Below are 12,279 nucleotides of genomic sequence, written 5' to 3' on the forward strand. Positions count from 1 at the left end.
ATTTATACGATTATGTAAATAATCATAATGGGTTTAATCACTTACTTTTAAATGTTTTTCCTGGGCCGACACACACAGGCATTCCATGCAAATAGTGTGAGGAGTTGGATAGAGATGGGAAAGCCAACATGAATAGCAGAACTAGCCTTAAGCTTGGAATCAGGTAGCCAAGTCTTGGTTCCAGCCCCATTCTTGTTCTTCAAATACACATATTCTCATGTGTTTATTCAAGATTCATTTATTCATGTTTTTATGTGCTAGGCCTGTGCTGGTCTATGCAGGATCCACTAGCTTCATGTACCTGACCTACAACTAATCTGAACTGCGATACACTGAAAAGGTAAAATAAATAGGATTTTGAAAATAGTACAGAGGAAAAAGAAATTTAAGGATAACTTTTATATTGCATGTTAAAATATCTTAGGCTAAATAAGTTAATTTCACTTTTTAAAATATTTCTAAAAAAAACATTTTTTAAAAATTAAAGGGTGAGAATGGAAAGGAAACACTAATTCAAAGCAAGAGAATGCAGAAGTCCAGGAAGATTAACCGGGTTAAAAAGCAAAGGAAATTAGAGTTTAAGGAAGGCCATTTAAAGAATTAACTGTTACCCTATGTGACATTGAAACCATGCACTTTTAATCATATCATTTTAATCTGTTGTATGATTTTCCCTTAGCTAGAATAAGCAGATTTCAGAATCAATAATTTAAAAGTGGCTTGAGTTAGAGTAAAGCTGAGTTTCAAAATTCTATGAGAATTCTAGTATTTTTACTATTATTACAGAATTTTCATTTTATAAGAAACATAAACAATATGAATTTATCATTTTAAGCATTTCACCAGTTTTTAAATCAAGCATCCTGTCCAGGAACCTCCCTCCAGTTGATTATAGGTATACTAGGATCCTAAAATCCCAGCCCTCAAAGAGGCAGGACAAGACCTGAGGTAGCTGGAGTCTCAAATTCCACTGCTTCTTCAGATGGAAGTGCCACCTTTTTCTTATCATATTATGAGACTACAAGTATTGGTTTTCTAAGCGTGACTAATTAAAAAAGTTTATGAAGTATTGTCCTAAGGCATAACATAGGAGAGACCAATTCATGAATTCAAAGAATGAGTTTTTTCATAAATCTTTGGGTCACAAAGGCAATATACATTTATTGTAAAAAATTAAGGAATACAAAAGGGAAAGTATCTAATTCTGCTCTCCAAACCTAACCACAATTTAATAATTTGTAATTCCTTTTGCATTGTCAGCTTTATTTTTTAAGAAATTACAGGCATTATAGTATAGAGAAGTGGTCTCAAAACGTGCACAATTTAAGGCCAAGTAGAGGATATTATGTTTCTACTTGTTCATCCTTAAAACTATTTTAAAGTAATTGCAATCATAATCTATTAGCTAGAGGTAGTAATAGGATTGAACACATAATCTCTACCTGAACATTGTACTAGGCAGTTTACATACATATTACTCCATCCATTCCTCACAGCATTGTGAGGTCAGTTATTATCATAACCGTTTTATAGGTAGGAAAAAGGAGGTTTAAGAAACCAGTCCAAAATTACTCAGCAAGGATAAGAGTAGTACTCAAACTCAGGACAGCTCGTTTCAGAGCATGTTACTTGTTAAGATTTATAGCATTACATGTTACTTGTTAAGATTTACTTGTTAAGGTATTTACAGCAATACCTATATTTATGGTCAACTTTTTTTTTTTTTGCTTTGCTTGGTTTGGTTTGACTTTCTTTGGCACACCCAGCAATGCTCAGGGGTTACTCCTAGCTCTCTGGCAGTGCTTGGCGACTGTACATGGTGCCAGGGCTGAAACCTGGGTCAGCTGTGTTCAAGATAAGTGCCTTACCCACTGTTCTATCTCTATGGCCGATCAACTATTTTTTCTGAACAACAGTGAAGACTAAGGTTTAGGAGAATTGTTGGCTGTATGGGTATGAAAAGTGTGCTAGCACTATGTCAGACTAGGTATAGGCCAGGTCAGACAATGGTACTTTGGAACATGTTGGTACAGATGAAAAGAAAGGGGTAAATTTGGGAAATATTTGTGAAATAAGGCTGACATCTTGAGACACAGGTGGCTGAATCTGGGGTTTAGAAGGAAGGGATGGAGCTTTATTCCTTAGATTCTGGCTTCCATGAATTGAAGTCCAGCTGCTGGCAGAGACCTAAGAAAGTAGGTATTTATTCTGTTGATAGCTTCTCTTTGGCCATAAAGTACACTGTTCTTTAAATGTACTGTTCAATGTCAAGCTGATTAAGGATCTTCCGATTTTAACAAAACCCTCCTTTTGCATTGTATACATTTATATAAGTAATTAATGCCTCTCATGTTGCATCTAACATAGCACAAGTTTCACTTATGTTCTCTAAAAGTGATAAGAATGCCATCTATTTTTTATTTTATTGAATCACTGAGATACAGTTACAAGCTCTCAGGTTCGAGTTAGTTACAATCACGTAATGATCACATATGATAGTGCACATCCCGCACTATCCCCAGTATATCCCCCTTGCCCACCCTCCCACTGCCTCCATGGCAGACAATAAAGAATGCAATCTTATGGAACATACTGTTCTGTTGAATAAAAAAAGAAGCAAACTAAGATACCCGTCCCTTAAGTCAGAGATGTTGGAGCTTAAGAGATAGTACCACGTGAGTAGGGCGTTTGCCCTGTATGCAGCAACCCAGGTTCAATTTGTGGAATCCCATTCGGCCTCCAGAACCAAGCAGGAGTGATTCCTGTGTGCAGGGTCAGGAGTAACCCAGGAGCACTGCCAGGTGTGCACCCACCCCCCAAAATAAAGACAGGGATGAGTGGAAAAAATACTTTTTTTTTTTTTTTTTGCTTTTTGGATCACACCCAGCAATGCACAGGGGTTACTCCTGGCTCTGAGCTCAGGAATCACCCCTGGCCGTGCTCAGGGGACCATATGGGATGCTGGGAATTGAACCCGGGTTGGCCGCATTCAAGGCAAACGCCCTACCCGCCCTACCCGCTGTGCTATTGCTCCAGCCCCTGGAAAATATACTTTTTAAGTCACCTTCGTGGGATTGGAAAATACGAAATGATTTAGAAGTCTATCTTTTTACCTTTTTGGTTTGGGGGCCACATCTGACTATGCTCAGAGCTTATTCCTGGCTCAGCGCTGGCAAGGCGGGGAGACCCTATGGAGTGCCAGTGTTCAGGGTCTGTCGCGTACAAAGCCAGCGCCTTGCCCAATGTGCCATCTTTCTGCCCCCCTGGAAGGTTTTTTAGATTGATTCTAAATTCTATGCATATCGGGCATGTTCTAAAGGCTTATTAATGCTTTTAGAAATCAGGATTTAAAAGAATACCATCAGGGTTTTAGTATTATAAGCACCCTCGGTAAGCTGATTCAAATAATAAGCACTGTAGCACTTGTCCTCCCGTTGTTCATCGATTTGCTCCAGCGGGCACCAATAACATCTCACAACAAATTGTGAGACTTGTTACTGTTTTTGGCATATCAAATGCGCCACGGGGAGCTTGCCAGGCTCTGCCGTGAGGGCGGGACATTCTCGGTAGCTTGCCGGGCTCTCCGAGAGGGGCGGAGGAATCGAACCCGGGTGGGCCGTGTTGGCCGCGTGCAATGCAAACGCCCTACCCGCTGTGCTATCGCCCCACCGGGTAATAATAATAAAATGCTCACAAATACTTCCGATTCCATTTCAGATGGACCCGAAATTTCCCATTTAAACCTCCGCAAAAACACCCCTGGCTTGGCGGCCCTAGCCGGACCGCTCCCCCGTCCGGGAAGGTCCCTCACGGGGCCGGAGCGAGCAGCGACAGGGCAGCGGCTCAAGTCAGCCGAGATGTCCACTCCCCATCCGTCCACTCCCCTAACCCCCCTCCCCGCCCCGCGGTGCAGCCACGCCCCCCTGCCGGCCCTGAAACGCGCCTAAATCAGTCCGACTCCGGGAAGACGGCCCCGACGACACCTCCTCTCCTTCCGGCGCCTGAGGAAGGGGCCAGCGCCGCCGAGCTCCCGCGTGACGTCGCGCGGCCGCGGGCGGGGCGGGTGCGGCCGGCCGCCGCGGGGGCCCGTCCCCGCCCTGGGAGCGCGCGGGCTGCCCCGAGGGGGCGGTTCCCGCGAGCCGGCGCTCTAGGAAACGGTGAGTCGGGGGCGCCCGGCGGCTGGCCACCGCCTCAGCGCTGGGTCCTAGCGGCCACTTCCGGCCCGGCGCGGCGGACGGTTGGAAGGCGCCCGGCGTCGGGCTCTTTGAGAAGCGCCGCCTGTGCCTCGGGGCTGTTGCCCGCTGACAGCCCGGAAGTGGAGCGGGCGCTCGCGAGCGCGCGGCCCGAGGCTGACCGGGCCTCCCGCGCGCTCCCTCCTCGCCCTCCCCCGCCCCCCCAATCCAGCCCGTCGCGCGCATGCGCCCACGCCGCTTCGGCGCCGGTCCGCGTTTCCCGCGCAGTCGTGCTGAGGACTTTGGCCAGTCGGGGTGCGGCAGCGGCGCGCCGGGCTAGAGGCTTGTGGTGCAGCGGCATGAGCTAGGGGCCCGGGCCCCTGCGTGGGATGCTAGAAAGCCCCCTCAGCCGAGTCTCTAGTCACCCCCCCCCAACCCCCGAGCGACTCCAGGCGCGGTTTCTCGCCGTGTGTGTGTGTTTGTGTATATGTGTGTGTGTATGTGTGGAGAAGACGTGCATTTAAGCAGTGAGGAAACATTCTGGGTAGCTCCGAGGCGGTTTTCCCTGCGCGGGAGACTTAAAAATGTGTTAGTCCAGACCCTTTTGAGCCCAGACAGCGATCGGAGGCGGCGAGTCACGCGTTTCAGAGAAACCTCCGACGCGTCGGCGAGCGCCGAGTAACGGTCCAAGGTCAGAGAGAGATGCTGGCGCCGGAGGTTGGGAGGGGGGGCGGGCTGCAGGGTTTCCGGGGCCGGGGGCGCCAGGTTCGGCCGGTGTCCGGGGAGTCTCGACTCCTGTGAGTCCGCACCTTCATCCTCTCTCTAGCCCTTGATTCAAACTCGAGATGTAGATTTCTTGAAAGGTGCATCATTGGTTTTAAACTTAACAGGGAATTTTGTGTTTAGTAAACGGTTGTGGGATTTTGTTGTTTTGTGTTTGGGGACACACCCGGCAGTGCTCACGGCTGTCTAAAGGGATCGGACACCCCCACCGACCCCCCCCACCCCCACCCCCACCGAGGTAGGGTCCCTCCACCCTTCTCTGCCCAGATCATAGTCTAGTGGCTGTATCCCGGGATGCTTTTCCTAGAGGGAGGGGCATAGGGTGGGGTGAGTGTCTAATCCCATGCACGGTTTAACTTTAGTAAAAATATTTGGGCGGAGGGGAGGGTGGTGAATTATTTTGTTGCTCCCTGGCATCACACAATTTAGGCTCCATCTCTGATATGACTGTGTCCCAGCTGTGTGACCTTCTCAAGTGTGTCAAGTTCACTATAGAGTGCTGAAGATAAACTCAAATAGTGAATATAAGACAACGCAAATGTCTGATGTATAGTTGACAGACAAGGATGGCTCTTATCGACAGTTTTATTGGCCATTGATTCATAGGGTTCAAAAACAGACTACATGCCTCATTGGAAATAAAGCTATACTAGTGCAATACCCTCAATCCCAGTTTTTAAAAAAATGCATCATCAATTCACACCCAGTTTTGTTTAGGGCTAACTCCAGGCTTTACAACCCAGGGATCACTTCCAGGGATCACTTCTGGAGGAACTAAATGTGGTGCCAGGAATCAAACCCGGTTGGCTGCATGCAAGGCCAGTGCCCTACCTACTGTATCTATTGCTGAGTCCCGTTAACTGGAATAGTTTAAGGGAATTTCAGAGATGTTACAAGAAGCTACTAAGGGAATTTCAGAGATGTTACAAGAAGCTACTATATACTCACTGTTGCAATTTCACTCTCTTTAAGATATGTTACATTACATTCACCACCAAAATACTAGGTCCTCTCCACCATACTCCTTTGGACCTTCTCACACCTCAATGCCCAGTTCTTCTCACCCCTCTCTAAACCTTAGTTCTGCTGAGTACAAGATTTTGTTTTTTCTTGCCTTCCATCTTGTTGCTGCTTCATATCCCACAGTGAGATCATCTAGTATTTTTTATTTCTCCTTTTGACTTACTTTCCTTAATTGACCTTAATTTTCATCTCATAGGAAAGTAGTATTTTCTTGCATATATACCACATCTACATCCACTCAGCTATCTTTGGATCCTGAGTTGTTTCCATATAATGACTATTGTAAATAGCACAGCAGAGAGCATAGATGCTCTTCAAATTAATGTTTTAATGCTCTTCCCATGTTAAGTACCAAAGAGTTTAATGTGTGTTAGTCCTATATTTAATATTTTTAGAAACTTTCATACTGTTTTCTACAGATGCTCGACTAAGTTGCTTTTCACTTACAGTGTATGAATGCCCCTTTTTTTCTCCATAATTCATTCCCAGCTCCATTTGCTGTTTCTGACCATTTTTTGATGTAAGGTGTGTGTGTGTGTGTGTGTGTGTGTGTGTGTGTGTGTGTGTGTGTGCGCGCGCGCGCGCACTCGCACGCGCACATGCGGGCCTGTGTGTCACCGCACATGTGAGGGAGCAATGGGGCCAAGTGTTGCGCCACATCATGGTGATGTTTAGTGCTTACTCCTGGCTCTCTGCTCAGGGTCAGTCCTAGCAGTAGTGAGGGGACTATATGCAGTGCCAGTGATCTAACCCAAGTTTGCTGCTTGCAAGAAAGCACCTTACCTGCTGTTCAGCCTGATAATAGGCCATTCTAGTGGAGATAGGTGAAAACTTGTTGTTGATTTGCATTTTCCTGATAGTAAGAGATAATGGTCATTTTTTTTAATGTGCTTTTTAGCCATCTTTATGTCTTTGGGAAGATGCTGATCCAGTTCTTCCTGTGTTTTGATGGGGTTGTTTATTTGTTAAGTTTTAATAGAAGTCTAATGAAAGTAATTTTATTAGTTACTGATTGTAGCCGAAGAAGGAAAACTTATACTGGTAGGGCTTAAAGTCATCCTAAATTCATATTACATAAATATAAATGCAAAACTTATTTTTATTTTGCACTCTGTCATTTCAGGTATTTCAACTGTTCAGAGACAACTTCATATATATAATGTACCCAGAAATGACCAGAAAACATTAGGGAAAGAAAGTGGAATATATTAAGCAAGATGAACTTTTCAGGAAGCAGTTGTGGAAGCCCTCCTTCTGCAGCTGTATCTAATGACTTTAGGGAACTGTGGACAAAATTAAAGGAGTACCATGATAAAGAAGTACAAGGTAAAATGTTACTCAAAAACTTACATAAATGATATTTTAATACTAAGATGTTAATATATTACTTTGTATGACAGTAATAACTCACTTTGTATGACAGCAAATCTCATTTTTTAAGAAATGTTTGCTATTGTAGTTTTATCTGATTTATTTTTATGATTAAGTGTTCTTTTGCTGAAGACAGCGGGATGTGGTACTTGTGCAATTTGTGTTGATATGTATGGTGTGTTGGGAAGAGCCAAGAAATTGTTGGCTGAAGACCTGAATTTGAATTCTGATTTAATGGACCTATATGTTCTGTGATTTCAGCTAAGTTATATAGGCTCTAAACTAAAATTTCATACTTTATATTATTCACAGGATTATTTATAAAAGTTAAAAAATGACTCAACTCATTCTGCCAGTGTTAGCATGCCTCAGATTCCTTATAAAGCATTTGAAAGGATACCTGGCAGATAATAATACCAGCATTAGCTGTTCTGTCTTTGTAAAGCAGCAGTTATATATATTTATCAGTGTCATAAGGACTAATGGAGATAAGTGAAGCTATGTGAGACCTTAATATCAAATCAGGCTCTCACAGGTGACCTTAGTTGATGCTAGTGGAGAGTTAGAATTGCTGAGCCAAAACCTATCAAAATTTCAGAATATCATGATATATGATAAAATAGTATTTTAGACTAGTGTTTATAAAAATAGATAACAAAACAGGTATATAAACATCCATACTACACAAATCCTAGTTCATAAATAATGACTGAAATTAAAGTTGATTTTTTTGTTTTTATTTTTGAGCCACACCCAGCTGTGCTCAGGGCTTGCTTTTGGCTTTGTGCTCAGGGATCATTCCTGGTGGGGTCAGGATGACTATGGTGTGCTGGGGATTAAATCCTAGGTTGGCCACATGTAAGCCAAATATCCTACCTCCTGTACTATTGCTTTGGCCCTGTATCATTATCTTTTTAACTTTTATCTTCATGTCATAGTATTGTTTCATATATATAAATCTTACTTTTTTCTTAATTATATATCTATGCATTTTACTTTTGCTGCTGTTTGTTACATTTTAAAAATACCACTAATATTATTTTATACTTCCAGTGTTACTACACCATGTCCATCACCAGAATGCCAGGATCCCTCCATCATTATCTCAAGGTCCTCCTTCCAACCCCTGCTTTAGCTTCCTCAGATGACAGATCTCTTGGCCACAGTGCAGCGTTTGTTTCCATTAGGCATTGTCTTAATCAAATGAGACAAACGTATTTGTTTTTTTCTTTCTGACCCACTTTGCTTAGCACCCTTCACTTTCATCCAAGTTGCAACAAAATTTAAAATTTTTGCTTTTTCTTTGGCTGGCATGATAGTACAGTGGGAAGTGAAAAGTTATCCCTCTGTCCCATACATTCAGTAGGTAACTTCTTTTTTACCTTTTCTGTGTTTGCTCTGTTTATTCCTGTGTTCTTTTCTAAATTTAAGATTTTGTGTTTTGGAGGGTATTATTCATTAGCTATTATCAATACACAACCAGTCTTATATTTCACATATTCATCTATCCTTTCACTTGGCCTTTTAGTTACCTCTGACATGTGATGTCATTTTTTATACCTCAGGTATTTTTTTTTTCCAGTATTCCTTTTAGCAAGAAATGCCTTTATCACACTAACACAGCGTATTCTTTAATAGCATTTAATAATACCTTCCCAGAAACTGGAAGAAACCTGAATGCCCAAGAACAGATGACTGGTTAAAGAAACTTTGGTACATCTACACAATGGAGTACTATGTAGCTGTTAGAAAAGATGAAGTCATGAAATTTACATACAAGTGGTACAATATGGAAAGTATCATGCTAAGCGAAATGAGTCAGAAAGAGAGGGATAGACATAGAAAGATTGCATTCATCTGGGGGATATAAAGTAACAAAGTATGAGATTAATACCCAAGAATAGCTGAGATCAGCACCAGGAGGATCACTCCATAACTTAGAGGCCAGCCGGGTATCCTAGAGGAAAGGGCAGTTCAGATAGAGAAGGGAGCACCAAATAAAGGATGTTTGGAGGATCCTCCCAGGAGGGGAGATGCATGTCGAAAGTAGACTATGGACTGAACATGTTTGCCACTCAATGCCTCTTTTGCAGACCACAACACCCAAAAGGAGAGAGAGAACACAGGGGATTGCCCTGCCACAGAGACAGGGGGGATGGGGGGATGAGGGTGGGAGGGATATTATCCATGGTGGTGGAAAATGGGCACTGGTGGAGGGATGGGTATCTGATCATTGTATAATTGAAACCAAAGCACAAAAAATTGTAAATCTAAAAAAAAAAATAAAATACCTTCTAGGTGTTAACGTTCAAATCTCCCCAATTATCTAAGACATCTTTTTATAATTGATTCGTTCAAAAACACATCTCCACATCACATTTGATAGCAGGCTTATTAATAGCTTTCAGAATAGTTTTAATTAGTATTTCTCTTATTGAAGGGAATAAACCTTTGCTTATGTTGAAGGGTGAGTTATATTTCTTTTGTCAATTGTTTACTGATTTTTGAATGGATCTTTCTCTTTTTAATTTCTAGGAGTCACTTGGAATTAAAATAGTAGCTGAAGGGCTGGAGCAATAGTACAGTGGATAGGGCGTTTGCCTTGCATGCGGCCAACCCGGGTTTGATTGCCAGCATTCCATATGGTTCCCTGAGCACCACCAGGAGTAATTCCTGAGTGCAAAGCCAGGAATAACCCCTGTGCGTCACCGGGTGTGACCCAAAAAAGCAAAAAACAAAACAACAACAAAAAAGTAGTTGAGCTGAAATATTTTTGAAATTAGAAATTCAGGTCCAGAGAGTTAGCTCAATAGGTCAAGCATATATTTTGCAAGCAGGAAGCCCACCTTTTTGACCCTTAGTACTATATCATACCCGAGCACTGCTTCAAGCAACCCCTGAGCATCAGCAGTGAAACCTCCCCCCAAAACCAAAGGATTTAGGAACTCAGTTTTGCTATTCTGATTTTGTTTTGGTTGGGGGAAGGGTGGCTTATATTTTCTGTGAGTATTTGGGCTGCATCTGGAAGTATTCAGGTTCTTCTCCCAACTTGATATCCAGGGGTCAACCCTAGTAATGTTCAGGGAACTATACCATGCTTGGGATCAAACTTGTGACCCCTGCATTGCAAATCTCGTACCCTAACCTGTTGAGCTTGCTCTCTGACCCTGTTTTAATTTTAAAGTAAGCAGTGATTATGGTTAATGTCTGGGACAGCTATGAGTATTTCATATTAATGTTCATATGAAACAGTACTGTTTTCCATCAGAGTGTTTAGTATAAATGATTGAGGAAGGATTTTGAGTTTTAGTGTTGACTTACCGTACTAGGAAGCATAGTAGTTGGCTAAGGATTCCATTTTTATGGTGGACAAGTCACTGTCACTGTCACCCTGTTGTTCATCGATTTGCTCAAGCAGGCCCAGTAACGTCTCCATCATGAGACTTGTTGTTACTGTCTTTGGCGTATTGAATACGTCACAGGTAGCTTGCCAGGCTTTGCCGTGCGGGCGAGATACTCTCGGTAGCTTGCTGGGCCCTCTAAGAGGAGCGGAGGAATCAAACCCAGCTCAGCTGGGCCGGCTGCACACAAGGTAAATGCCCTACCACTGTGCTATTGCTTCAGCCCACTATTTATCAGATTATAGAATGTAAAGTTCAAATAACACAGAGTAGATAATTCTTGGAAATTCTGTACTCCTGGGACTAAAGTGATAATACAGCACTACCCAAGTTTGGTCCCTGACATCCCATATGGTCCCCAGAGCCCCCCGGGAGTGATTCCTTAGTGTAGAGCCAGTAATAATCCCTGAGCACTGCTGGGTGTAGCCCCAAAAATTAATTGGTTAGAAAAAAAAAATTCCTGTATTCCTCATGACTGTGCTTAACATTCTCCCAAGCGAGTTCGTCTAAAAAGCTTTAAGAGAGTGTATATCAATTGTAACGAAGTATACAGTTATATCATTGTTGGTTATATAGTTAATAAACATGTGCTTTTTGAGTTGTAAGTCACTGTCACTGACCTCCCATTGTTCATCGATTTGCTCGAGCGGGCCCAGTAACGTCTCCATCGTGACACTTGTTACTGTGTTTGGCATATTGAATACGTCACGGGTAGCTTGCGAGGCTTTGCCGTGCAGGCGAGATACTCTCAGTAGCTTGCCAGGCTCTCTGAGACGGGCAGAGGAATCAAACCTGGGTCGGCCAGGTCGGCCGTGTACAAGGCAAACGCCCTACCCTCTGTGATATCGCTCCAACCCTTGAATAGTAGGTACTGGAAATATATTGAAACTGATGATAGAAGATGATCTCTGGTACATTATAATATATTGATCACAAACTGCTTTTTCTAATTTTTACATCAATGGTTTTTAAGATATCTAATGGCTAGATACTTTTTTTTAAAATTTTATTTAGATTTTGTGCCACACCTAGTGTTTCTCAGGACTTATTCTTGGCTCTGCACTCAAGGATCACTCCTGGTGGGATTCTGGGGACCATCTGGGGTGCTGGGAATTGAACCTGGATTGTGGGCACCCTAACCCTCTGTACCATCTTTCCATACCTCCTCCCTTTCTTTGGGGAGGGGGGAGCAGGCACACCTAATGCTCAGGGCTTACTCCTCCTGGCTTTGCACTCCTGGCAAGGTCAGGGGCTCATATGTAGTGTCAAGGATCATACCTCAGTTAGCCATGTGCAAGGCAAATGCTCTACCTGCTGTACTATCTTTCTGGCCCCTGCCCACCCCTTTAAAAAAATTATAATACTTTTTTAAAAAATTAGTATGTTATTATAAAACATTTTGGTCGATACTAAGCAAGCATTTTTGAGTATTGTCAATATGTTCCATGTAGCTTTATATGAAATTAGATCCTCTGACTGTGTGATAACATCAAAGACGTGCCTGAAAGGTACTTAACCCCTTTTTAAGA

The 12,279-nt window shown here is 42.9% G+C and overlaps 1 protein-coding gene across 3 annotated transcripts in view; it reads left to right on the forward strand.

Moving 5' to 3' along the window:
- The first annotated feature begins 4,020 nt into the window (after positions 1 to 4,020).
- Positions 4,021 to 12,279, forward strand: part of RBBP8 (RB binding protein 8, endonuclease) — a 72,316-nt gene continuing 64,057 nt past the window's right edge. For 2 of the 3 annotated variants that reach the window (XM_056137979.1, XM_056137981.1), the window contains exons 1-2: positions 4,021 to 4,157; positions 7,102 to 7,304. In XM_056137979.1, the coding sequence (XP_055993954.1) occupies positions 7,196 to 7,304 (109 nt within the window). In that variant the 5' untranslated portion in view covers positions 4,021 to 4,157; positions 7,102 to 7,195. Of the gene's footprint in view, positions 4,158 to 4,683; positions 4,864 to 7,101; positions 7,305 to 12,279 lie in introns of those variants that run through there. The other variant, XM_056137980.1, reaches the window with a different exon arrangement.

Source organism: Sorex fumeus, unplaced genomic scaffold, assembly GCF_029834395.1.
Source record: "Sorex fumeus unplaced genomic scaffold, SorFum_2.1 ptg000128l, whole genome shotgun sequence".
Classification (NCBI taxonomy): domain Eukaryota; kingdom Metazoa; phylum Chordata; class Mammalia; order Eulipotyphla; family Soricidae; genus Sorex; species Sorex fumeus.